The sequence below is a fragment of the Perca fluviatilis genome, chromosome 18 (genome assembly GCF_010015445.1).
Source record: "Perca fluviatilis chromosome 18, GENO_Pfluv_1.0, whole genome shotgun sequence".
Lineage (NCBI taxonomy): Eukaryota > Metazoa > Chordata > Actinopteri > Perciformes > Percidae > Perca > Perca fluviatilis.
In genome coordinates, this window is record NC_053129.1 from 20833391 (window position 1) to 20861304 (window position 27914).

Sequence of the window (27914 nt, forward strand, 5' to 3'; positions counted from 1 at the left end):
GCTAGAGGACTGACGAAAGGGTTAGAGGTGAAATTGAGGATTAAAGTCACACAAAGGAGATCAGGGTGAACATGGACGGAGACAATGACTGTTACCTGACATCCCCCACTCAGGCTTCTGAGCTCGGCCTTGTCACACGTTTCTAGAGCCGAGGTTGAGTCCAGCCACCGGTCCTGTTTCTCAAAGGCTTGGTCCAGGTCTGCCAGCTCTGCAGACACCGCTCTGACTCGGCTTTGGGTGTGAACCCGCTCACGGGCTGCCTGCAGCTCCCTGGCACACGCATCCCACTCGGTTTGGATCAGATCTATGTCTGCCTTCACTGAGTCCACACACACTCCCTCTTAAGAGAGAGACAGAAACCAACAGATATAAAGGCTCACTTCAAATGTAATTAATAAATAATTAAGTATACTTTCTATGGATCTTTACATAATTTAGTCTGAATGTGTCACAGCCTGTGTTGTGAGTTTTGGTGTGAGTAAGAGATCCTAATGAGAGTAAAAACACTAGTGGAAGAAAAATTGGAAAACAGACGGTAAAGATGAGAGAACAGCAGATATGAGGTGATAAAATAAGTTAAGTTTAGTGGAAAGTTGTTGTTTAACAAATCTACTCCAACTTAGCAGCGTTGCTCCACTACCCCTCAATGCCTCTAGTGTAAAACACATAAAAACCCTGAGTGCCTCTTCATTTCATTGAGCAGTTATATGAAATCAGTAACCCTGCAGGCTGAGTTTTACTACTCTGTCAACACACACACACACACACACACACACACACACACACACACACACACACACACACACACACACACACACACACACACACACACAGATTACTGGCATCTAAAACAATGAAAAATGTAGGCTTGTAAATACCCAGAAAATACCAAGCAGCTGTAGAAAAATAGTAAAATCTTATGAGACAAACAATTTAACAGGGAAATGGAAGATTTCTGTTAGAGCCACTAGTCGTGAGCCTCTGAGAAACGATAAATATCAGCCACTATGTTAGAACACTTTGAAAGAAAGTGTTTGACTAAACTCAGATAGATTTGTGTAAAATAATAGTTTGGTTCACTGTGTTTACGTAGTAATGTACCATTTCAGTGTCAGTGAGCAACCTCCTCTTTCCTTCATACCTCTCTCCAGCTGGTCCATCAAGACCCGTCCCTCCTGGATCACTTGACTAACTGTGGCCTCCTTTGCTCTGAGGTCCAACTCCAAACCCTGCAGTGATCGATTAACACATTATGGTGGGATTTCAAAACATGTGCTCTAACTTTAAGTTGAAATGGTTTGTTTTTAAGCCATATCATCTGCCGGTTTACCATAAGTTTCTCTTGCAGGTCTGGTGTGTCAGGTGTAGTGTCAGGGTGTGTGGAGGCCAGCGCCTGAGCGGACTTCTTCCAAGTTGTAATCCAGCTCAGGAGGTCAGAAAGCTTATTTTCAAACCTGCAGAACACAGAACACAATGTGTGCATTGGTGTGTGTGTGTGTGTGTGTGTGTGTGTGTGTGTGTGTGTGTGTGTGTGTGTGTGTGTGTGTGTGTTTCTGGCAAAGGAGGTATAGTCTGTGTGTGTGTCCCAGTTCTTACAATCGTCTGACTTCTGCATCTGTCTCCACCAGTCGTTTCTTAGGGGGAGCAGGTGGGGTCAACTCCTGGTCAGCGATCGAAGCAGCCGAAGCCACAGCAACTGTATCCACGACGACCTGCTCTTCCACCTGAGTCATCCCAGCATCCGTCACAGCTTCCATTACCTTAGCAGTGAGATAGCGCATCAGTGAGAATGGGACAGAAATCTACCACACTCACCAAGACACAACCAAACAAGTTTAAAAACTAAAAGATACAAATATTTCTCATTTGTACCCTACTAGCCTTGATAGGGAAAAACAAATTCATACACATTGACATTGCAATTTGAAACATATTGTGTTAACTTCATAACAATGTTCAGCAGTGATTTTAGTCAGAAATTAAATTTTGCACTTTTTAACAGCATGATGGTCCAGCTAAGTTAAAATTTGACATCGAAAATAGTGATTTTGGTCATTTATTATTTACGTCACTTCACTTAAAACTGAATAAAATAGAAATAAACTTCTTCGAATTGCCACAGTTGGTAACCATGTATCTCTATTAGCTCAGGTGTGTTTCTTACTTTGACATTTGTTAAGAACAGCAAGCAGGAAGTCAAAACCCATTCTGAATAAAGTTACAAGTAAATAAAGGTCACACACACACACACACACACACACACCTGGAAGGAGCAGTCCTCCAACTTCTGCACCAGGTTGTCCCATCTATGTGCCAGCTCCTCTGTGTCTGTCTCAATCTTGGCTCCCGCCTCAGGGCTCCGCAGGAGCGATATCACATCCTGTCCTGCATCAGACAGCTGGTCGAGAGTCCTCCTCTTCTTTTCCATGTCTTCCTTTAAAATCTACAGGATTGAATGCCAAAATGAATCAAAGCCTACACTATCAATGGACACTTCATAAAGTTCACAAATGAAGGCTTAATTAGTTGTTAAAGAATCTGCTGTGGCAGCATGGAAACTACAAAGACTTGGCAGACTACTTACTGCTAATTGGCGCACATTGGTATTCATTTCACTTGGGTCCTTAAAGTTGCCAGTCTGTACTTCACTTAAGGCCTCTTCTTTTTCTGCCAACCATGCTCTAAACAAACTCTACAGAAGAGGTGGGAAAATAACATGAACTTAAAGTACGTAGCAAACATTACAAACAGTCTTGGTGTGAACCTAGTTAACCAGTGTAAAATGTTTTGAATTCCAAATTTCAGCACTCTGACCAATACCTAAATTCAAAACCAGACACATTTCAAACTCAACAGTGTGTTTAGGGTTAAATGAGAATTGCAGGATGAAGAAACAAAAGGTTTGATGTAAGAGCTTCTGTTAAACCAAAAATAGTGCATCTGAAACACTGAATAACACAAGTTAACTTCATGAAGTGAAGGACTGAACGCTCCTTCATGGCCTTGAAAACTGAGCAGTTTTAAAGATATAAATGACAATGTGGGGTTTTCTCTGCATCTCAATATAGCTCAATGTGGACATGAGAGTGTTGACGTGGTCCATTATGCTTGATTATTTACTTAGGAGGAAAAGAAGACAGTGTGCATGTGCATGTATTTGTAAGAGGGAGAGCATGCTGCATGTCATACCTGGTCCGATAGAAGCTGTTGCCACACCATGAAAATGTCCTGCAGCTTGTGCCACCTCTCCTCTGTCCAGCGACACACAGCTGCCCAGCGCTCACCCAAAGACTTGAATGCAGGATAAAGACAAAGGTTAATACAAATAAAGGGGTTCTCAGAAACAGTGTAAAGGAGAGGAAACATTTGAAAACATAATTTGGACCTCTATGGGCAGAAATACCTAAACTCAAAAACAGCTTCCTGGTACAGATCTGTTTTACAGAAGGCATGGCTCATAGAGACACTTTTTACAGCCTCACAATCTAGAATATATGTTCACACTGCCAGCATTTGTAGATAAAGATCTAAAAACTGAAAGGAGGGTAACATATTTAGAATAATTTATGTATTAACACATACATATACATAAGGTAGCAGTAGGGCAACAATGTTGTAGAACGTACCATGTTATTATTCATGAATTGGCATTAAAAGGCAGACGTAAGGTACTGGAGGAAGACTCTCCTTGAACTGACAAAGTCCCAAAGACATTTGACAACTCACTTGTAGTTGCTCCTCCAGGGCAGCGGTGGCACTCTCACCGCTGTTTTCATCTACCACGACCACCATGTGTGTTAGAGAGTTGACCTTCACCTGCTCCGCCTCCAGGTCGTTCTGAAGCCCCTGAAAGGAAACGCAAAAAGTGAATTCAGCACGGTGCCATATTACCCATTAACAGAGCTGGCAGAGAAGCTTTCAAGTTCAGGAAAGTTCAGGATCAAACGTGTAACAAAGCGGTCACAAAACTTGTCTGTTTTAGGACAAGAACAGTGCAGTGAGACTGACAATTAGTTTTACATTTTACTTGATCCTGTCCACGTTGAGTCAATTACAATCAATTCCTCATTGATTAGATTGGTGTGAGCTTTTGACAGAAAATGTTTGAATGTGGAAATCGCATTTACTTTGTGCTTCTCTATTTGTTCTTTGTAGAGCTCCAGGTCTTTAGCTGCCGGTTCTGTCTCTATCTTTCTGATTCGCTCCTCTGTCTGCGTCAGCCAATCAGAAAGCTGCTGTAACTGTTGCTGCTGAAGATCCATCAGGACTTCATGGAGCCTGGAGAGAGACCGTGAGGTGCACGTGTAGAGGAAGAAAGCTCTCAGTTTAATCATCTTTAAGGGGAAACTACCTGTTCAGCTGGTTATTTAACTGCCACACAGTAATACAACAGTAGAATAAGTGACAATGCTGTATACAGACTGCGTAGACAATGAGTCATGGCACGCACAAGCACATGTACTTTAAATCAGGGTCAACAAATGCTCTAGTGAACATCTTAATATGATTTATGAACAACTGTGTGTGTGTGTGTGTGTGTGTGTGTGTGTGTGTGTGTGTGTGTGTGTGTGTGTGTGTGTGTGTGTGTGTGTGTGTGTGTGTGTGTATCATATACCTTGACAACACAGATTGAGTGTTAGAATTGTTAGGTCTTAGAGGTTTTAATGCTTATCAGGTGTATATTGTATTGAAATACCTCTACAGGACTAAAGCAAGTGTATATGAATGTGCATCTACCTGGCCTGGCGGTCCATGCTGGCCACTCGGAGGTTCTCCCAGCGGGAGTTGAGGAGGCTCATCTGCTCCCGGATTTCTTCTTCTTCCTCGTCTGTCAGATTGCCCTGGGCAATTAGTTGGTTACCCGCTTGGAGCACATTACCCACACTGCTCTGGTGCGCTGTCAGCTCCATCATAAAGGCCTTTTGGGGGAAGAGAGGTAAACAGTTATGATAAAAAAAACTTTTAACTTCAAATATTTGACTTTGAAATAGTTTCAATTTGAAATGTTGGTCCTACAGACAAGATGTGTGCTAGAAACAAAACATCCCTGGGACCCACTATCTGTATGTACACTATGTTAGGATAAGACTGTGTATAACCACATAGCCTAAAAACACTGAGACCTAACATTGCTTATATAATCAGCACGCTGGCACTTGGCACCCACATACTAAAATCTCAATACTAGCTTCACTTGGTATAACACTTAATAATGCCCTGCAGAAACACTTGGCATCACCTCTGCACCCTTGAGTTTGCAAGTGTTGCTGTAGCAACAGTCAGACAAGCCCACGAGCTGAAGAGCAGAGTCTGCCAAGCAGCCAATTGAGGCCAATTGCAAAACAAAAGAGAAGGAAGAAAAAGCTTTAAGAAAGAATATAAGCAATTTTGAATTTGAAGGAGTTTGATTACTTCTTAACACCTTAGAGGAGCTGCTTTCGTTGTGAGCAACATGAAGCCCAATGAATTGAGTTATTGTCTTGAGTTGTTTTCCGTGAGCTCTCTGGATGAGTAAGCATTTTTGAAGCACATTGTTTTTGATTAGGCTTTACTGGAGAAGTTGGAGTAAGTATGTGAACAACAAGGCTGAAACAAACTGGATAGATTTTTTTTAGACCTCCTGAAAAGCCTGGCTGTTAAAGAGGCTTTTGGTCTTGTTGCTCTCAGTCTCACTACCAGCTTTCAGCTTTGACCTGCATTCCAGACATTAGACTTCACAAATATTCACATTTCAGCCAAGGGAATCCAGCCAAAGCCCATTTACACACATGCACAGACACAAACCCTGCAGCTACGTCTTCTCAAGTAAGCAAGTAAGCTTGGGCCAGGGCACCATGGGGTGCTGTGCGCCACTGTTCTCAGCAAAATTCCTGGCATTCCCAACATGTACGGAGCATGTACAGTTGGTTGCGGGAGGCCTCCTTATCTCTGGGATACTATCTCCAGTCTACAAGGTTGTTTGCCCCTCTGTCTATGTGTGCATGCATGTTTATATTTATGCCAGCCTGCATTTCTCCTCCTACCTCGTGTGTGTGAAACTGTTCTTTGACTTCTTCCACATCGTCCGACACCTCCTCCTGAATCTGTAGGGCATCCTCGGCCGACAGCAGCCAGGTCAGCACCTCCTCCAGTGTGGTCTGGTAGCTGTCCAGGTCCACTTCCAGAAGGCTTTCCTCCATCTCCCCCTCCGTCTCGGTCAGGGTGCTGGGGGTCTCAGGCCGGGGGCTGCTGCCTGCTTCCTCCATCTGCACATTCTGAAAAACATGAGGCAAGGGATGAAGGCACTGGTTGATCATATTGTAGACAATGTGTTTACATCTTGGGGCGTCATTAATGTGATAATAGTGAAATATTACTAAAATTAAGTACTGTACTAGGCCTGTACTGTACTAGGTCTAACACTGACAGATAGCATGGAACAGGAGGAATGTAGTATTTACATTTTTGCTTCCCTGATATGTCACATTCACATGGCCACATCAAAACTCAAACACAAAAAAGCTCTCAGGACATTGACTTCTATGAAACCCAGCCATGCCCAGAACCTCTTTTTGTTCTTTACTCCAATTTTCACCAGTGCACATCACTTGGTGAGTTTTAAAATAGAGCCAGACATCCAGGAGGGGCCTATGGTGCTGTGGAGTACGCACAGCGACCTGCCCTGCTCAGCTAAGAAAAAACAAAACAACGGCAGGCCTATTATAGGATGCTGGGAGGTGCCCCTGGCACGCTGAGCAGGTCAATCCTCATTCTAGAAATAGCAGTAGGTCTAAAACACAGTAGTATTCTGGGTAAAGTTGGGTGTACAGTCAGAGAGATGGATGGTGCAACTTCAAAGGAGAAATAGCTTATGAATTGCTTTAAGGACAAGAAATATAAAAATATGAATTTAAAATGTTATGTAATTTAAAAAGAAACACTCTAGATGTAAATGGAAAGATAACTTTTTTGTGTAAGGACAGTAGTCTTGTCAGTGCAACGGCCCTGAATACGTTCCTAAATCTTACACCATAAAAGAGGCAGTTCCTTTATATTTTCAACACAATCTTACTTTTAAATTCCATTAAATGCACAATATGTGCACATGTGACATTCTTTGTAGACAACTGAATTAACAAACTATTTCAGGTTTTCATTCCTACAAGGAAAGTAGGAAAAAGTTTGACACAGCTCAACAAATCTGTCTGGAGCAGAAATTAACAGGAGATAAAATCTTTGCAGCGGCAGCCACGCCAAGTCAAAGATGACAGAAATGCTAATGGATGTTTAGAGACTGGTACAGTAACAAGTCAATTGGACCTTTGTTTTCCATGCTACAATTACACAATGGTAATGTCTGTGTAGCAAACTCTAGAAAAGGTCACCTGCTGAAAATATTCGGTGACCTTTTGGATATATTGGAGTAAGTCACAAAAATACTGTAAGGCCTTGTGTTAGACCAGTAGAAGGCGCAGCAGACCAGAAAACAAAGAAAGGGACGGCGAGAGGGGAAAGAGAGAGAGAGAGAGAGAGAGAGAGAGAGAGAGAGAGAGAGAACTGCAGTCTTCGTCTATTTATTGACTTGAATGGCTGTAAAATAGCTGTGGTCTGGCTCAACAAAACACTTTATTATCACCAGATGATTTGCCCAACTCGATGCCTCCATTCATCACTTTTGCAGTTGTGATTCTGGAGCATGTATTGCATCATCATGCATATGTCAGTGCACTTCATGGTCAATGCTACAAAATGATTTTAGATCACAAGCTGTTGTTGTCGTCAATATTGAAAAAAATTATTATCTAAAACCAACATTAAGAACTCCACAACAATACCATGAACCAATATAATGGACCTTAAACTAAGGTGGGAACCAAACAGTCATCAAAAACAAAGAGCCTTTATTTTTCCTCTACTCAGTCTCACTTCCAGCAGTATTACGCATCACTTCCTATGGAGAGAGGAACTGTGCCAGGAAAGTAAACCCCTTGTTGGACCAATCAAGGCACTATTTAAAAAGACTTTTCCAGCACTCGTTCCAGTACGTGTGAAGTATGTGCCCATGGGCAATAAAAACTTAAGAGGTGGTTTTGGGATTTTCTGACTTCTGACTAAAAACCTCTGAAACGAGCTGCCCCAGGGATGTATGTGCTTGAAAGAAATTACTTTTTTTTTTGGTGGTGGTTATGGAACTTGGTTTGCTGTAGTTACTATGGAATATACTGTATGTTAAGGACATGAACAGGATCTCAATCACAAGTTAGTAAAACAGCAGGAAAGTCCAACTGAATCAAGGTGTAGAAATAATCTGATCACAGATGTTAAACATTGAACAGTATCAGTATGTGCATGTCAATCACACACTTACGCCATCCGCCCACCAGCACACCAGCATCTTTAATGCTCAAATAACCTTCCTTGTCAACTCTCTGCGCACACACTCCCATTCTCACCAATTTATTCCCTAATTTCCTTTCACCCATTTATAGCTCTGTGTTTCCAGAAGCATGCAGCCCGGTCGGCTGGCTAATGTCAGAGGGGTGAGTCATGGCTCTCTGCTTCCTATTTGCCTGCTGTGTTTTTCATGAGCAGTGCTGGAGAGAATGAAGGAGATGGCTTTTTCAGGGTGGGAGTGACTCATTCTATTCTATCTATATGCTAACACGATGAGACACTTCACAATATTCCTTATGCTTGCACATAACAGCGTCTCTGGCCTTCAAACTGAATGTTATCAGAAACACAACACAGCAACAAAGGTTGAAGCGGTTATGGGTTCAGATTTGCATGCGACTTCAGCTTTTCAGTGGTTGAAACGGACGTTCAACAGCTGAACTATCATCTCTCCGTTCATAGAAAGAGATAACAGTTTGTTTACACCAGCACTGACAGGCAGCCACTGGGGGAGAAGTATCTGCTAGACTAATGCACTGTGTCACTACTGAAATAACTGCACCAGGGGATTAAGGAGGTAGTACACTGTTTTGTTTAGTTTTTCACAAATTCATCAGGAACAGCTTAGTGTAGGATATCCACTATGCTTTCTTAACTTGTTTCGTCTTATGAACCAAATAGTTACAGTCTAGTATAGTACAATCTATTTGCAGTACATATTGTTATACTACAAGTTGGCATGTGCAGAAAATACATCCAGAACTCCAATAAAGAAAGTTTTGGCTGGGTGTCAGCTGTTCAGCTCATATAAAACATAGCTAGAATCATCGTTACGGCAAACACGCATGAGAACGCAGTTATAAAGAACCCTTACCATATGATTTAGATCCTGTTAAACTATAGCAGAGGTGAAGTCCTTCTAGCTAATTTCAAATCGCTTCCTGACAAATTGTTTTTGTGCCTTCATTTTTAAAGCAAGGAACATAGCCAATGAGCAAGTGTTTAGTATTAAGATTTTTAATAGAATGGAATGTCGTCTTGTGTTTTTCTCACTGTGCTAAAAAAATAGTGAACCATGACCTAGACGACCAGTTCTGAACTGCATCTTGTTCCAAATTTAGAAGCACCAGCTATTTGTTACCACACACGCTTTTTTATTCCAGTTATAAATTCCCGAGGATTGGACTTACTGTGCTTCTGTCTACAATGCTGGTTACCAGCTGTGAATTTTTAGAGTTTGCACGGAAAAGAGCACCTTGGATTCCTTGCAAAACAGATGTATCCATGGATTTCAATGAGCACCATTTGTGTGAGCGGTTTTTGAGTATAGTACAGTGACTCTCCCCTTGGTCTAGACCAGGGGTCACCAACCTTTTTGAAACTGAGAGCTACTTCATGGGTATTGAGTCATACGAAGGGCTACCAGTTTGATACACTCTTGTACAAATGTGCTCAGTTTGCCTTTAGTTATATATGATTATTAATGATTAATGATGCTCATCTATGTGAAGACACTGATCATGTTAATGATTTCTCACAATAATTATCAACAATGACTTAACAAGGTGGGAAACAGATAATATCACAGGCCTGAGGGCTACTCATGGGGTCCTTGGGGGCACCATGTTGGTGACCCCTGGTCTAGACCTACGGGTCCTACCTACTTTGCCACAAAATCATAATTCAGAAAAGCCTGAGGTGTTCTCTGCAAGCTTATCTTGTTCCCTCCTGTATCATATCACATGAAGTACAAACCTACTGTGTTGTGTGTTTTACCTGAGCACTGATGCCTGGACCTGAGTCCTCAGACACTTTGTATTTGCGTGGCAGGGTCTCCACTTCTCTGATAGCCTCCATGCTCACGTCTTTGGGCAGCACGGCGAACAGCGATGTTACGTACATGATGATCGACTTCTTATCTGGTAACTGCACCGCCACGTCTGAGAGAGAGGGGGCAAGATGGTGGAAGGGACGTGCATGTATAGGGCAGGAAGATCAGAGATAGAAATTTAGCATGATAAGCAGGAGGGAGAAAGTGGGGGATAAAGAGGAGAAAAGCAGCATGGTAGATGGAGTGAGATGGCAGTTAAGGGTGACAGGGGGAGATTAGATGGGAAGGAAGGTGAGAGGCAGAGAAAAAAAGGCAGATTGAGGCAAGTTGTACTGAATAAAATTGGCTCTGACACAGGTCAGGTGTAACATTCAGAAGTGTCTGAATATAGACAGCTCATATACATGCACACTGAGGATCTACAGGTGCTCCGTGAACTAGAAAAAAACCATTCTGAGCAAACACAGCTTCTTACAAATCTTCAGCCAAAGAAAACACCAAGGTATTTGCTCCACCGTGAGTGTGTCCAACTGCTGGCAGGACATGAAGGAAGGCTTCGTGAACACAGACCATGTTTATTATGTGGGAATTTTAGACAGTAAAATGTATGTCGTTCCACAGCCAACTATTCTTTGGGACTACTATAAAAAGGTACTTAACCATTTTTTACATTTTCATAAAAGCTTTCTACAGTTATTCCTGCCCAAATAAATACAGTTGACCTATGTGTACAATGTGGGAAAGTGTTTAAAACAGCTCAGAATGGCTGTACCTTCAGCATCCAGTAGCCTCTCAATGGCCAGCTGGTCTTTGGCTACTGTGAAGGCATGGTCCAGTCTCTCCACAGGGCTCAGTCTGACCACCTGATCCCAGCTGAATGCATTCGGCCTGAAGACACAAAGAACAGTGGTGATTAGAGCGGCAGCATGGAGACTATAACATTCAGAATTTCCAGTATTAAGGTTACAGTCTCAGATAATTCATAAAACACATATCTGCATAAATATGCACATTTCTCTAAGCGCTGGTGCTGTTAGAGTAAAGGTAAATCTTAAACACTGATAAACATTTTACCTGAATTGAGCAGAATTTACGTCAATCATTGGGTTTTAAGAACACATCTTCTGTGTTACAGTCACTTATGTAAAAAATGTGTTTTGTACAAATCATCAATTTGATAGTAACTTAGGTTTCTAGATACATTTTTTCGACAAATGACCTTTTCCTGAGCATATCCCTTTTGCTGAAAAAAAAAGGGACAAATGTTTTAAACATACATCTGTCCTCTGTACAGAAAAGGCTCTTCCCTTAGTGGTGCAGGGGGGACTTGTGTTGAGGCCAGTTGGGTGTGGAATGTGTGTGCTCAGTGATCCACCTTAAACCCTGGGCCAGGTCTAAACCAACACTTGCCCTTGTCACAGCTCATAGGCCTGTGTGTGAGTGTGTGTTTGCGTGCATATAACTAGTAAGGACAAGGGGTTACAGAAAGCGGGAAAAATACCCCTGACGCTTCTCTCGCTCTCTTTCTTTCACACACAACAGCGGACACGCACACACCAAGCGTGTGCAAACAGTGGCATGGCAGACGTAAACAGATCAAGTCAGGCAGTGCACACACACCCAGCAGGCGCTGACCTGTCAACCTGACCTCCCGCCACTTACACAGCGTGGGTATTCTCACAATCTCTCCCTCACACACACAAGTTTTGAGGCCTTTGTTTCTTGAAGGCATTTGAAGGTCTTGGTCTGGGCTCGGGGTGATTTACATTCAGAGCCAAAGGGCATATGTCAAATATGTAATGTGAATTTAGAGCGGAAAAATCATCCCACAGCAACAAATGGCACATAAAACAGTATGGAAAATGCTGTCTTACAAAATTGGTAAGCAAGAAGTCAACACAATTCAGACTAAATGTATCTAAAACACAAAAACATGAATGTAGAGGCAAGGTAAATTTTTTGTGTATGATTGGTTTGCTTTGTTTTCCCCGAGACTGCAGAGGGTGGGGGGTGGGAGAGGGTTTTTTTTTTTTGATTTGTTCAAAAATATAAAAATGATCAAAAATTGATCATAAAAAAAAAAGAGAGAGAGAATCATCTTAACAGTTTTATCAGATCACTACAGTGAAATGTTTGTTACCATGACCACATTTTGTGCTCCAGCAAACCCCAGAATCTACGATCTCTCCTCACCTGAAGTGGTGTAGGATGCTGTTGAGAGCCAGGCCGTCAGCCCAGCTGGTGGTGAAGTTCAGCACATTGACTTCTGGGTATGAGCGGCTGCACTGGCGTACCCAACTCAGTAAGATCTTCTCACTGTTGGTCTGCTGCAGGTTGGACATGATATCCTTCATGATGTCTTTCACCTAAACGAACATGGAAAAACGCACATTAATATGGGCGAATAAACATAAGTAATAACTTTTTTTTTAATTTTGAGATGATTTTTTTTTTTTTTTTGGAAAGTGATAATTGTTCTAATGATTCTCTTATTACCAGGGGGCCATGGCAGATTAGAGCATCATGCCCACTGTGATTTGGCACAGATTTTTTTTAAATATGTAAGAAATGAAATGAGGATGATAATGTCAGGAGTGACATTAATTGTAAATAAGTTATAATTAAGAATGAAAAACTAATATTGAAAGAACTGACAGTGCCCAAACCCTTTAAATTAAACCTCTAGATTTACCATTTGCCTTAAAATGACATGCATGCAAATTACATGCATGCTCGCATCTGTGTGCACATCAATACCGATTTTCCATCATCAGTATTTTTAATCCATCTGGGGATTGTGAGTTCACAGTCAGAGCAAACATTAATGAGTCTTTGTGTGTATGTGCAGTATGTAGGTGGAAAGAAAGGAACAGCACATGTGTCTCTATATGTGTGCTCACCTGCCAGTGAAGGATAATACTCCAGATGAGGCCCAAAGTCAGCTTGTGGTTCCCATCCACAATATCTGTCCCTCCTATATTTACTAGATCAACCTGCAAGAAATAAGGATGACGATGAAAAAGTCTCATTGAAAATAATTAATAATACAAGCAAAGCTACAAAGTTGTGTATTAATTGTTAAGTAGAAATTATTCCTGTTTTGAGCAGATTAGTTGGAAAGCCAACCCAGTTGCACAAAATATAAAATCTTCTCAGGAAAAAAATCTTTTTTGTTTGCTGCAATCATAACATCTTTTCAAAATGAAGCTTACTACAGCACTTACAACCCCTTATAGTAACACACATTAACATCTGACATTAGCAGTCTTCATGTAGTGGAGCACATGCTATGGCTTCAAATCTTAATGAGTGTCCACACTGTTACAGCTGAAAACTTCTGAAGCATACATTTTCACCACACAGTGGATTATACTACCCTAATTACACCCTTCCAATGCTACCTATAAAGTGTGTCTGCAGCCTTGCCAGACACTTATGACACAATATGAGGTGAGGCCAAGTGCGGACTGATTACATAAAAATATTTTGGAAAGGATCAAGGCACAGAGTGGAACATGAGGTCAAGTGTCTGGTCAAAAAAGTGACCTCTCTAGACAGAGAGGTCACTTTTTTGACCAGACACTACGGCAGAGCTGACCTTTCTCTAGTCCCAGGGAATAAATGATACTGCAATAACACTATCACTCTAGTAGCTCTTTAGATGCAGCTTTATTAGACTCATGTTAAATTTGCACAGCTAGAACATGACATCAAAGTGAGGCACATTTCAATGACAAAGTTGTTAATATACTTTAAACTACAAACCTCACGTATTATTTTGATATCCATGTACTTTCAAAAACTTCTTAAAGGGCTTATTTCTTTTACTCCAGACAGTGGCTTTAAGCTTGATTTATGGTCCTTCTTTAAGAGAATAGCAGGGCCGGCATGTGTGTGCATGGGGAGTGTGTGGTAGAGAAAGTGAGGGAGTGATGTGGATTAGCTTCAGAGCCAGTACGGACTCTAGAAGCATAGTGGGAGAAACAAAGTATCTGCCCTGTGCTTTCTGACCACGCGCTGAAATCTGTAGCAGGAATAGTTAACCCTCTCCTTGATTTCATGTTGTTTATGGAGAAGGAGAACCAGGAAATGAGTCGGGGGAATACAACGCTACCAAGCCACAGCCGAGCGACGTGTAGTTACATTTTTCGAGAGGTGCACGTCAGGCTACGGCGTAGGGTCCGTGTCTCCACGTACCTACGTACGTAGCCACAGAGTAGATTTAACGCAGAACCATAATCACGCTTTAAAGGCTCGTGGAATTCTGGACTTCCCTGCCAGCTGACAGTCTCTGGATCTTGCAGGAAAGAAACCAACAGGGGTTGCATGCAAACTACAGCCTCTGCTACTTCCCATAAGCATGCACTTCCCACTATCTCCCACTGCTAAGGTCAAGGCATTAAGACCAACTATTGCACACAGACAGGAGAAGGAATGAGGGAGCGAAGGAGGCAGACAGGCCATGAAAAATACAGAACTCAATGTAGAAAAAATTATACATCCAAATAGATAGGCCAGAAATGTACAAATCTCTGATAGTGTTACACAAGGTCAAATGTACCATAGCCAAAGACTTTGTGCGTTTTTACTTCAACAAAACCCAACAGCAGCTAAGTTTACAGTTCATTATAGTTCCTGCTTTTCTGACTGAACTATGCTGTCATATGCAGCTAAACTGAAACCCTGCAGACTGTTTGACCTTAATGGCACTGATGTACGTGATTTGGCCAAAAGCAAATCCGCCAAACAGCAGCTGATGTGACACTAGCTACAAAAAACAGCAGAAAACTCCAGATACTCACATTATTTTGATGCAGAACTTGAAGTACTTTGTTGACGTTGTTGAGAGCGTGCACTCTGGTGGAGCCTCTCTCTTTGGTCTGAGGAACAGGAAACACAACACAAATCAGGTGACGACACTTTATGGTTTACTAGCCAATCATAAGGCTGCAGGAATCTTTGGCAGTTCACAAAATCATCAGATATACATAGAGTAGTTCTTTAGAAATTAAGGCTATGACATATTTTATTTAAACTCATTCACACTAATGAAAAATGTGAGGCATTGCTACACCAAGAAAAGGTATGTCATCACTCAGCTGAGTGTTGCTCTTCATCAGACTCATTACCCTATCAGCAGTGTCCACATGCCAACTTATGGAAAGAATGGCAGAAAGAATAGCTGCCAACTACAAATCTTTTTTAAATCTTCACATACCTCAACCACTCATTAGCACCCCATTATAGAATTAGTATTAGTATCAGTATTAGAGAGTGTGAGTGTGTGTGTGTGTGTGTGTGTGTGTGTGTGTGTGTGTGTGTGTGTGTGTGTGTGTGTGTGTGTGTGTGTGTGTGTGTGTGTGTGTGTGTGTGTGCATGTATGGCATAGAGACAGTTGGCACTTAGTATGGCTGCAGGTGCTAGAAAGCAGATATGCTGCTGAAGGGGTGACAGTGAGGTGACACTGATAAAGAAGGAACACTGAAAAAAACAAAAATGTGTGCTCATAAGCTGGAGACATACATACATAGTGATGGACACTGAAAATAATTTATCAATTCTGCTTATCAATCAAATGTTTATCTGTGTCTTTACCATCTTTTTGTTGGAGAAACGGTGCATAAAGTTTTAATTTCACTGCCGAATCTGAAAATAAGCTACATGCAGAAAATGCTACAATCTCTACATATCTCCTAGTAATAAAATAGGAGATGTAGTCAAGTCAAGTCTTACTTTAGCTGTTTCTATTCAAGCATCCGAAATACAGCTGCAGAGGTCCCTTGTGTGGCTCTAATGTTTACATTAGACTTAACGTTTGAGTTTACGTGAGGTACTGCCGGTGCTTGTACTGCTTTAAGTGGATGCAGCCATCACGTTACAGCTACAAAACCACTGCACTCCGGTCATTTCATTTCATGCATGGCCAAACAACTCAGACAATTTAAGTGTTGCTACCACCCTTGCTTGAAATCAGTGTTGTAAAAATGACACCCTTGTTGTCCAGCTTGCTAAAATGTATTCACACAGAAAACGTGTTTTTTTTTTTTTCATGCCACAGCTCAAGTTTCAAATTAAGTCAAACTTTGGTAAGCGTGTGTCAACAAAGTATTGATAAGGTAAACCAATAGTAGTGAAGCTAAACAAATCTCAGGAAATTTAGGGTCAGACGACTCATTTCTTAATAATTTGTTGATTTCCGTGTGACACAAAGCTCTGAAAAGGTTGACACACACACATACAATACAAACCACATGTACAAACTCACCAGTACAGTGCCAGTAAGACCCTCCAGCAGGTCCAGCAGCTTCCTCCCATCCTTCAGGTCAGAGAACATATCCTTGATGGGCGTCTTCCCCGTCTGATTGGAGAGAAGAGCACAACTGGTAGATTATGTTTACTGGTAGAACTGCAGAGTGTGGCTCAGAAACAATAACTCAGATATTTGTATTTCAGAGTTAAGATATTAACCATGGATCAACTATGTCATTTACATAGTTTATAATGTTTTTACAGGGGCTGTCAAATTGTCACTTAGAAAAAAATGTACATGTCAAAGTTGACTTGAATCCCTTGAGAAGGATTTATAACATTTAAATGCATTTTAATAAAAATTATTATGACCATGAAACATGATGCAGCTATTTTAAAAAAGTTAGGTTTGGTAGGAATCAGAAAGTGTCAAATATTTATAAGACAAAGAGAAGTTAGGCAGGATATAACAACCACCATCATAGCCATAGACATGCAACACTTTGAAACCATCAAAAGCAGAAAAGAGAACACAAAGTGAAACTAAGAGCATTTAAAGAGCTTCAGAGATTATGTTAGCTGGTATGAGGAGTTCAAATATTTAAACAAGACCCGTTTGCAAAAGCAACTAAACATTTTTAAGACAATTTTGTGAATGGTTTGCTTATGAGAAAAATTAGATAACTGGTAAACAGGCCCACACACGTAAAGCCATTAGCACTCTCTGAGAGAAACTGTTGCTGGGTAGAGTAATGGACTTGCATTATAACAAAATAATATGTTTAGTTCTTTGTTCTAAACATTTGGGGTTGTGCTTTGTTTTATCAAATTAAGATGAGATAGTATAAGTTAGTAAGTAGTATGAGTGCAACAAGATTTACACAATGATAGGTAAATATTTCAACATTTCAGTCCACTCCCCTGCTAGCAGCAAAGCTGGCTGCTGGCAGACTGTCACCCTCTTCAGTGAGGGACAAGATACAGAAATCAAAGTCTCCAGGTACAGATTTATATCACAAATAGACTTAACATTTCATTTAGTCCCACCACTTCAGTCACTCTTTAAAGTGTTTTATTTCAATATGAGGCAGATGAAGCCCTTTCGTTTTAAAATCACTAACTCAGCTTCTTGGGTTTTCCAAACACATTTGAATGTTTTGTTTTTCTTTCAACTTTTTTTATTTAAATTTTAACAATAATTGACATACAACATAGGCCCAGGTGAACAAAGCATAGTTAAAACAGTATGTCACTTCCCCTCAAGTCCCCTACCCACCCGCCAACCAACCCAGTTCAGGTTCAACAACACAGACCCATGCACACTGACAAACACACACCAGTAAGGACACACAACATCCAAAAGATAGAAGGTAAAAAGGTAGACAAATTAAAAGAGATTACATTTGCATTTTCTAGTGTGTTTAAAGTAGTGCAGTTTGGCATTCATTTGAACTGGTCAACAATCTTTCACATTACCTTGGAGAACTGTGCATTTAACCATTTGGTGAATGTTTTCTTCTGTACTGCATCATGCTCATCTGTGGGACAGAAAGAAAAGGGGTTGTTAGAAAGGTGAACAGGTGTATTAAAAATGAAATCGACAACTGGCAGTATGTACGGTCTTATGAGTACAGCAAAGAACATTGGAAAAACGTAAAGTCCATTTCCACTTGTTTATTTCAGGAGCCCACTGGTCAAACTCACTCACATCGACATGCTGGTAAATGGTAATTGTAGCTGGAGGCGTCACGGCTTAAATGCATCGTGATCAATGTGGCTGGAACATCAGAAAGGCACAGCAACAAAATGCAAGCAAGTATTTGGATAATGTGTCCAAATTGTCAAAAGGTATGCTGTGTCAGTAAAGCCAACACGCCACGTAAAAAGAAGCCCATCTGCACCTGTGCACCTCTCTTGCCCATTTATAATGTTCCCCTGGTCTCTGAATCCAATTGTACAAATATTTCACATTCTCTTCCCGCTTGACTCCCTCCCTGCTCCTTCTTCATTCTCTCCAACATGGCTCTCTAATAAGGCCTCATTGTGTGTCAGGCAGAGGGTCAGCTGCTTTGATGTGCCTGGGCGATGGCTGGCTACTGTAATGGATCATAGTAGCTCATACAAAGCCTTGGACAGGACTTAAAAAAATATTTGTTTTACTTTGTTAGTCCCACATTTAAAAGAATATGGAGGAAAATCCATTCCAATTTATTTTTGCTTGTGACAAATTTAGAATTGGACAAAATTACATAATGATGATGAATGAAGATGAATGTTTTATAAACATACCTGGGGATCATATTTGGTAGCACAAACTGAGTAGAAAACATTTTTAAAACATTTTTTAACACATTTTGAATAGCAGCCTGTGTAAAGTGATGATTCAAAACATGTGATTAGAGCTTCTAAGATGTGAGGACTTCATTATTGTATCCCATAATATAGTCAATTAAATCCCTTTGATTTTTTCTTTTTTTTACTTTACAGACAAAATAAGCAAGTCATCACTTAGGCCTAATAATGCACTGACCAGGCCATGAAAACAATTCATCTTACACAGTCACGTAATCAACAACCACAGGATGTAGATTGATGATTCATTCAATTCCAGACCAGTACATCAAATCATTGCAGACACATAATAACATTCATAAACGAAGTTCAGCAGCAGTATGAACTTCCACAACCAAATACAGAATTAACAACAGAATTGTACAGAATTGTACGCCTGAGGGAACGGGTGCCATCTGTCATTGTGTCAAAGAACCAGCACCTCCGATACACTAGTAGTCTATATCCTTGACGTTCCCCTCCTGGGATTGCTCCGGTGCCGCAGGAAATTCTGCAGGATGCGTGTATTTTCGCCGATTTCCGCTTCCTTCCGCTTTCTTTTTTATTGGAATTTTAAACTCCGTTGGATTTATGAGGACTATGGTTAAGTGCTCCTCAGATCTCTGCATAGTAAATTGAGACAGCTAGCTAGACTATTGGCGCTTACCCACTGCTAGTAGCAGCTCTACTCGGCTCGGCCGCGTTGCCCCGTCCTCCTTTTTCCATTGCAGATTTAATACCGCCTCGTGCGTGAGGCGAGCACGGCTGGCCGTCATAGCGCCGCCGCAGGAAACTGCTGTGACCTAACGCGACACACACATAGAACGTCGAAGGGGTGTTGTTGTTGCCACAGCAAGAAGACAAATTATTTTCAAAAGAAGCTGGAGGCAGCAAAAAAAACACAGCTGGCTAAACTATTTAAAAATGGCGTGTTTGTTCAGGACACCACCGTCTGTCACTAGCAATGATGACGCAGTGATTAGTGACGATTCTCTCCGACCAATCAGTAGTCTGCAGGTTTTCACGTCACCTTTTGGTATTGCCTCAGCTAGCTTGGAACCTCGATGGAGGGGATACTAAAAAAAAAGTACCCGTTAGCGCTAGTACCAGGTACTTTTTTTCATAATGGAAAACCAAAAAAGGCGACTAGAGTCCAGGTGAGTCGAGCAGGTACCATGTAATGGTAGTTTTCTCTCGCACGACTATTTTGCAGCAGCTCTGTACGGAACTTAGCACCGCCCAAGACGATTGTGATTGGTTTAAAGAAATGCCAATGAACCAGAGCACGTTTTTCTCCCATCCTGCAATGCTGTGCGGACTAGCCAAACCCTCCTCTGCTTTGCAGTGTGTGGATGGTCTGGCAAAACGAGGCTAAGGTTAAGGTTATGTTTAGTTTCTTTTTTTCCCATGTGCCCTTTCTGTACTGTCACCTCCTAAATAACCAGTTCATTATGTTGTCAGTCTGTCTCAGAATTGTACACCTCGGGGGGTGGGTAAAAAAAAAATCTGCTTCTAAGCACCATGACGGAGGTCCAAGACTGTAATCTAGGGGTAGAGAAGTGGTAAAAACAAATGTGTGCATGAGCGTTTAACTGCCACTGTCATTCAACTAGCCGCTGTGTAAAGCACCATGAACTGAACAAAAGGTCAAAGGTTATGATCACGAGCCCCAGCAGTCGTCAGCTTCTTTGTTTGGGGTGTGTGGAGTGTATGTTGTGTGTGTGTGCACAGCCCCTGGCTGGGTGAGAAGGGGCATAAAAACAAGAATGTACTGCAAAAGGAGGCCAGAGGTGGGGATAAGAGAGGTGAGAGGATGAGATTAATGGTGGTGGAAGATTGTTTTTGTGGAACTATAAAGGGTCTAAGTATAAAGGGTGTTGTATGCTATCCAGATTGAAAAGCCCTTTAAGAGAAATTTGTGATTACAAAACAAAAATACTTGACATAATTGGGAAGAAGACAAGACAGAGTTTCTACCTTTTGCATTTTATCCCTAAATTCCATTCTTTGGGTAGACATTCATTTATTGACTACATTTTAAAACTTTTTAGTTGTCACACATGTTGAACGCAGCAAAGATGCTGTCAAGTATTTTTATTATCCAGTGTCACAGTATGCATAAATATGTATAAAAACATGACAATGTGGGTGAGGACTGAATAATATCGATGGTGTTTTAAGCCCCCAACATCGACTTCAAGGCAGCGCTGCAACCATCAACTTCAAGGCACCTAAGGGCCGGGACACATCAGGCCGATTATCGGCCGTGGGACAGTCTGGCGAGGTCAGTGACTCAAATCTGTTCGGTGTGTCCCATGCCGTCGTCCGTCTGGGGGGCTGTCAGCGTTCATTTTGGCCGACCTGACATGTTCGGTCAGTGGCAGGGAAGTCGGGACTCACCCGGAAATGACGAGCGGAATGAGGTGACTCAAAATCTGATGAAAATCTTTTAAACGGACCTTTGTTGAGCTGAAATGAAGACAGATTCAGCAACTGCACGGCCTATTTCTCACTTAAAATGTTTTCAGAAACACGTTTCAGTGAACTATTTTAGTAAAATATGAGATCGTATTCTGAACGGCCGCCATGACAGTCTGGCTTTCAATTTCCGGAGAAAACAAACCCATGTGACGTGTTCGTCCAATCAGCTGCCGGTTTTCATTTCTTGGGCAACATTACAGATTAGCGCCGCCTGCTGTTATAGAGATGTATTACGTCTCGTCTCCTCTCGTCTTTTTGGTCTGTTCTCTGGCAGTTTTTTGGACCTCGGGGACGTGACTGATCATATCGACGGAGTTTTCTGTCAACGGTCGGCTGTCGGCTATACGTGTCCCGGCCATAACCCTAACCATTGCCTAATCCTGGTGCCTTCCATGAAGGGCTGCCTGGAAGATGACGTGTGGGTGTTAAAACACCAAACACCATTTATGTGTGCCATTCACAGTAGGAAATGGGGAAACATAATTTCTGTGCGATCTAAATGCTGAAAAATGTCATGAAGATCAGAGGAGAAGATGACTAGGGCTGAGACGTATGCTGGAAATATGGAGGGTTATTTCTGTGGAAAGAGACAACTGGAAGGGTGAGTTTGAGATGGGGACAAAAAGCACGAGAGGCTAGGCTGGAATACACTACTTCTATTTGCCATTGTCTTTTAAGTGCTTTGAACCATAACACTGTAAAAGGCCCTCCTGAGAGTAATGTTGACCTATTCTTCCACATAAATATCCGACAGCAACAATAAAACCTAAAGAATTCTTTCTCAAAAGGTGAAGAAGACAAAGAGGTGATGGCTGAAGGTGATGCTGAATGAAGAAGATGATGGCGAAAAGGATACAGGAGACTGAAGACAATCAATAACAGTAAACTTACAGATGGAATGGTTGGTGGAGTGAGGAAGAACGAAAGACAGGTAGACCACAAGACAAAACAACAAAAACAAGAATAGGAAAGAGGGTCACAAAGATAAAGAGAGGCAGCCAGAGGGAGAGAAAACAACTCACGAGGGGCATGATGAGCTGGACAGGTATAGTACAGGCATGCTTTCAAAACAATATCAATTTTCCTTTTATAAAAGCCCCATGTGGAGGCCCTACTGTCCTTACAGCCTTATCGGCACCCCTGTGGAGGGCCTCTGAGGCCCCTGAAGAGAGGGTCCCCTGTGGGTTCAGGTCTCCTGGGCTCTCCACCTTACCACCTTGACAGGACAATACACTCGATTCATACATGCTGCCCCAGCTCAATCTGTCTGCTGCTCCTACTCACCACAGCACGGGAATGTCTTACTGCTGGACAGATCAAAGCAGCGACAGGGATGTGTGTGCAAGGTGTGTGTGTGTGTGTGTGTGTGTGTGTGTGTGTGTGTGTGTGACCCGTCTGTACAGTATATCACCAACAAATCATATGTATGGCACTTTGCTTATGACTGTTTACATCTACCACTTACATGCTGACATTTATATGATGAAATCACATACACACTTAAAGTTAGTTGTGAACAAATTGTCAAATGGCCCTAGAAAAATGTCTGTGTGACTGGAAAGTGGTATGTGTGCTTGTGCTGTTCACCGAGACCTGACCTGAAGCTCTACAGGCACCACCCCTCATCTAAACCAAACGGAGCATTTCCAGTAAGTGAGAACACATCTGACACAGACAGACAATCTCCTGTTGTGTGCTACATGTGTGAAAGTAAAAATCCGGACCTGATTCCTCGGACATTGTCTAGAATTCATATGTAAATTATAATTTAAATCCACTGCTGCTGCTAATTGAAGCCTGTCGACATAACATCTTGGCCTGGTATGTATTTAAACCAAAAAAAGGTATCAATAGAGGCATTGGACATATCAAATGGTGGATTCCTGTCAAGATAAATATTCTGCCTTCTAGTTCTAGTTCATTATTACTGAGGAATTAGAACCATTACTGAAGTCTAGTATAGCTTTTACAAGAAACCAGTCTTTTAGGCGAGTGGAAGTAAACAAACTGCACTGGCAAAATGAAGCAAGAAAGTCACGGGCACATTTGTTTGCAGTACAAATGTCACCCCTGTCAAATAATTAGTCATCATATTTCACATAACTGAGCAGCACCCACTCACACATTAGTGTAAGCACAGTCATGTACAGTGAATGTGCTGTGAAACAAATGTTTCTCTTCCTCAACAGCCAAACAGGAAGTAGTGATTACATCAGAAAGAGTAATCCCACTGGTGTCCTCTCACAGTTCACTGAGCACACACATGCTCTCAATGTATTGTTATGTATACATACTGTATGCACGCTCGCACCACAACAGACTACAGTGATGTGTTTCAAGTTTTGAACAAAAATAAATAAACAAAATAAAAAGAAAGAAAAAAACAGCTTGTTTGCAGAGCTTTCTGTTAACGCAAGTGCGTCGATCAAAATTATGAATGGATGAAACAGCAGCCAAGGCAAATAATTCTGCAAAACCAAGAAAAAGCATTTGGATACAAGTGTATTTTTCTCAGATATGATCGTGATCTATTAAATTGTCTGGCTGCTCCCATTTCCTTGACCCAGTGTTGACTGACAATACACAAGCGAGACTTGACTGAGAAGTTGAGAAAAATGAACCGCAAACCAAACCTCTAAATATGATAGAACAGGGAAGGAAAAGATTCACAGAAATACACACGTTCCTCAAAGCAGCCAGCTGGGAATACAGAGCAGACACCTAAAATATACAGCTCCACCCCCCCCCTCCTCACAGGTGGAGAGAGCCTGTGACCACACAGCAGGGAGAAGGGGGAAAACGGTGGGAGGCACTGAGGTGAAAAATCAAACAAACCATCAGGGTTTCCACAGCAGCATCACACAGTAAACATGAGAGCTCGAGCTAAGACAAATAGAGATATTTACAAAGTTTAGCCGCACCAGTGAGCAGCAATTACCTTTAGCCAAGTTATACTTAAAAGCTAGATGGATTAGAAACTTCTAGATTTCTCCGATCATTGTTTCAATAAAGGTGGTAAATCATTCTACAGTTTGGGAGCAACTGCTGAAAAAGAGCGGTCGCCTCTGGTCTTCAGTCTGGTCCTGGGCACGTTCAGCCGCAGCTGATCCCCAGACCTCAATGACCTTGACGGGGTATAAATGTGCAGGAGCTCAGAAATATACTGAGGTGCCAACCTATTTAGTGACTTAAAAACAAACAATAAAATCTTGAAATGTATTCTAAAATGTACAGGGAGCCAATGGAGTGAGGCCAAAATTGGAGTAATGTGTTCGTGTTTCCGTGTTCCTGTTAGCAGACGAGCAGCTGCATTTTGGACTAACTGTAGGTGTGAAAGGGATGTTTGGTTCACGCCAATGTAAAGTGCATTGCAGTAGTCCAAACAGGTCGAAATAAAAGCATGGATCATTTGTTTAATTTTAGCTAAAAGCCTCAGTTGATAAAAACTGGATTTAACCACCATGTTTATGTTGTCAAGCTTAAAATCACTGTCAATTTTAATGCCTAGATTGGTAACAACTGGCTTTACATATTGCTGCAGGGAACCAAGGTTTACGGGAGTGGAGTCACAAACCCGACTGGGTCCAAACACAATGACCTCAGTTTTTTTTTCGTTTAAATTCAAAAAATTAAAAGACATCCAGGTTTTAATATCCTTGAGACATTCAAGTAAATTAGTCAGGGAACCGTTTGCATCTCTTCTCAGTGGTACGTAGATTTGCAAGTCATCCGCATAAAGATGGTAGGAAATACCATGTTTTTTAAAAATATTTCCAAGAGGGAGAAGGTACAAGGAGAACAGTAGTGGTCCAAGAACTGAGCCTTGAGGGACTCCACATAGAAGGGGGACGATAGATGATGTAGAGTCACCAAGTTTTACAGAAAAGAATCGGTCAGATAAATACGATCTGAACCACTGCAGGGCAGTATCATGGATGCCTACACAGTGCTCTAGGCGAGAGATAAGAATGGCATGATCAATTGTGTCGAAAGCAGCAGTAAGGTCTAAAAGCACAAGAATAACTGCGTCCCCACGGTCTGTAGTTAATAAAAGATCATTAAAAACTCTTAAAAGTGCAGTCTCAGTACTATGTAAAGCTGTAAAACCAGACTGAAAAATTTCTAAAATACCATTTGTATCTAAATAGTATTGTAATTGTGCAAAAACAGTTTTTTCTAAGATTTTAGAAATAAAAGCAAGCTTTGATATCGGTCGATAGTTAGCTAAAATGGTAGCGTCCAGATTTTGCTTTTTAATTAGAGGTACAACAGTTGCCTCCTTGCAATAAGCTGGGACAACTCCTGATGTCAGACTGCTGTTAATAATTTTTTGGACAATTGGCCCTATAGTGGTCCAGACCTCTTTAAAAAGGCAAGGGGGGATAATGTCCGTAGGACATACTGTAGGTTTAAGCTGTAAAATTAATTTATTGAGGCAAGAAAGCAACATGGGCTCAAACTGATCAAACACTGTTAAGCAGCTCAGCATTTCAAAGGGGTCGGATATAGGTGGGGAAATATGAGCTCTAATGGAAGCAATCTAAAAAATTCTCATAGACTTCATAAGAGGCTTCTAAACAAGAGGATTGGGGTGAATTTAAAATTGAATCAATAGTTTTAAAAAGGGCACGTGGTTTGTTTAAATTTTGGACAATTTGTTCTTTTAGATATCTAGTTTTTTCAGCTTTCACTATTTTTTGATACATTCTCCAGCTTTCCTTTAAAATTTCATAAAATACATGAAGCTTGTCTTTCTTCCACCGACGCTCTGCTCTCCTGCACGCTCTCCTAGCTGCACGGGTAGTGTCATTAAACCATGGCTCAGATTTAGGTTTCAATCGCAAAACTTTTAGAGGAGAAACAATATCAAGAACGCTAGCACATGTGGAAAGAAAGGAAGAAGTTAATTTATCTGTGTCAGCTACGAGACCAGTATCGGACTGAAATGAGTTTTGAAAACTGAGCAGCAGTGGTCGGCTTAAACACACGGCCTAGGCGTGCAGGGGCAATTTTTTCAGATTTAAGACAAGACAAAGTAAAATCAAATAAAACCGGCATGTGATCGGAAAATACAGCATCCTGTGTCTGAATATTTAAAATGGGCAAACCATAGGATAACACAAGATCTAACGTGTGCCCCTGTTCCTGTGTTGGTCCACAGACATGTTGAAAAAAGTTTCAATCATATCTAAAAAATCTTTAGTTAGTGGTTTAGAGGGACAGCAAACATGTACATTAAAATCACCAACAATTAAAACTCTGTCATAATACTGGCCAAGAAATCAGAGAACTCTTTTATAAAATGTTTGTTGTATTTCGGCGGGCGATATATCACCGCACATAGTACGGGATCCAATCGGCCTAAGACAAATGAGCTCAATTCAAATTATGAAAAAACAGATGGTGCCAAAAGCTTACAATGTAAGCTTAAAGTCACTGTAACAAAAATAATCTTTTTTTGTGCATGCTTTACTTGGGTCACTGGTGATGAAAAATTAAGGAAGGCTTATGTCTTGGCTATGAAACGACTCTCAAGCAGAAGCTGCACTCATGAAAAAGTTTCCCAGGGTGAACTTCACCTTGATGGGAGTCTGAAAGGAGGCTCAGCTGTTCGCCGTCTTGTCTTTCGGTACAGCACCACCCACAGCCTGTTGTGGGGCACTAATCCTTACACAGGACACACACATACACAGTCCCACAACAATCAATCACACTGTTAGGCTTTCAAGTCAACCATTGTCCATCACTGAACTTAAAAGCCCTCTGAAAAATGTCCTCCTTTCCTCATAACAAGTGCACATTAAACTCAATCCTATTAACAGTTTAATGGCAGTGATATGTTTTATTTTGACTATGTAGGTTGAGAGGAATGCATATAATTCCTATCATTTCCCCATGCATTCCTCCCTCCTCCCTCCAGTGGCCACTTGTCTAAGCTTGTCCCAGCCGGTGCAGCCTTGTTGACACTCTTCCCTTGCCAAGATCTGGGAATTTGTAAGGAAAACACTTCAAACGTCCAGAAAGATTAGCCCATATCCCCATTTAGTAGCCTGAAAAACACCTCTGTGGTGTGTGTGTGTGTGTGTGTGTGTGTGTGTGTGTGTGTGTGTGTGTGTGTGTGTGTGTGTGTGTGTGTGTGTGTGTGTGTGTGTGTGTGTGTGTGTGTGTGTGTGTGTGTGTGTGTGTGTATGCATTGATGTAATTAGAGGTAAACAAGAATGGTATGATGAGGGGTACTGGAATTTAGTGAAGTCAGAGCAGGCTGACGAACGGTGAGCAGTAAGTCAATTCAGAGATTTAGCAAACACCTGTCAAAAGTTCTTACCTCTGAGTTTGAGCCCATACCCTGCCATCTTTTACCGTAAACCGCCACAATGCTGAACCGAAGAAACAGCAAAAGCACAAAAAAAGGGGGTAGGAAGAGATATTCCAAGAGCATAGGCGGAAAACAGAGTTTGACATTCCTGCTTCCCTCTCCTCTCTCTTCTGCCTCTGTCGCTCCTTGACCAGCGAGGGAGTAAAAGATCAGAAGAATGATACAGCAAAGAGAGAGGGGAGGGAAAAAGGGACACTTCCAATGAAAGGAAAACAGATTGGGGGCAGAGCAGAACAGGACAGGGCAAGCCTAGTGTGTGGAGTCATTATGGGA

The 27914-nt window shown here is 41.5% G+C and overlaps 1 protein-coding gene across 5 annotated transcripts in view; it reads right to left on the reverse strand.

The window, feature by feature from the left end:
• Window positions 1-27914, reverse strand: part of utrn (utrophin) — a 188528-nt gene that overhangs the window by 147174 nt on the left and 13440 nt on the right. For all 5 annotated transcript variants that reach the window (XM_039782730.1, XM_039782734.1, XM_039782732.1 and 2 more), the window contains 18 exons: window positions 17930-17991; window positions 16470-16562; window positions 15007-15084; window positions 13105-13197; window positions 12398-12570; window positions 10977-11092; window positions 10150-10313; window positions 6024-6254; window positions 4738-4919; window positions 4128-4278; window positions 3727-3846; window positions 3190-3291; window positions 2585-2692; window positions 2264-2443; window positions 1597-1760; window positions 1331-1454; window positions 1142-1229; window positions 96-340 (listed from right to left, as the gene is read on the reverse strand). In XM_039782730.1, the coding sequence (XP_039638664.1) occupies window positions 96-340; window positions 1142-1229; window positions 1331-1454; window positions 1597-1760; window positions 2264-2443; window positions 2585-2692; window positions 3190-3291; window positions 3727-3846; window positions 4128-4278; window positions 4738-4919; window positions 6024-6254; window positions 10150-10313; window positions 10977-11092; window positions 12398-12570; window positions 13105-13197; window positions 15007-15084; window positions 16470-16562; window positions 17930-17991 (2474 nt within the window). The remainder of the gene's footprint in view (window positions 1-95; window positions 341-1141; window positions 1230-1330; window positions 1455-1596; window positions 1761-2263; window positions 2444-2584; window positions 2693-3189; window positions 3292-3726; window positions 3847-4127; window positions 4279-4737; window positions 4920-6023; window positions 6255-10149; window positions 10314-10976; window positions 11093-12397; window positions 12571-13104; window positions 13198-15006; window positions 15085-16469; window positions 16563-17929; window positions 17992-27914) is intronic.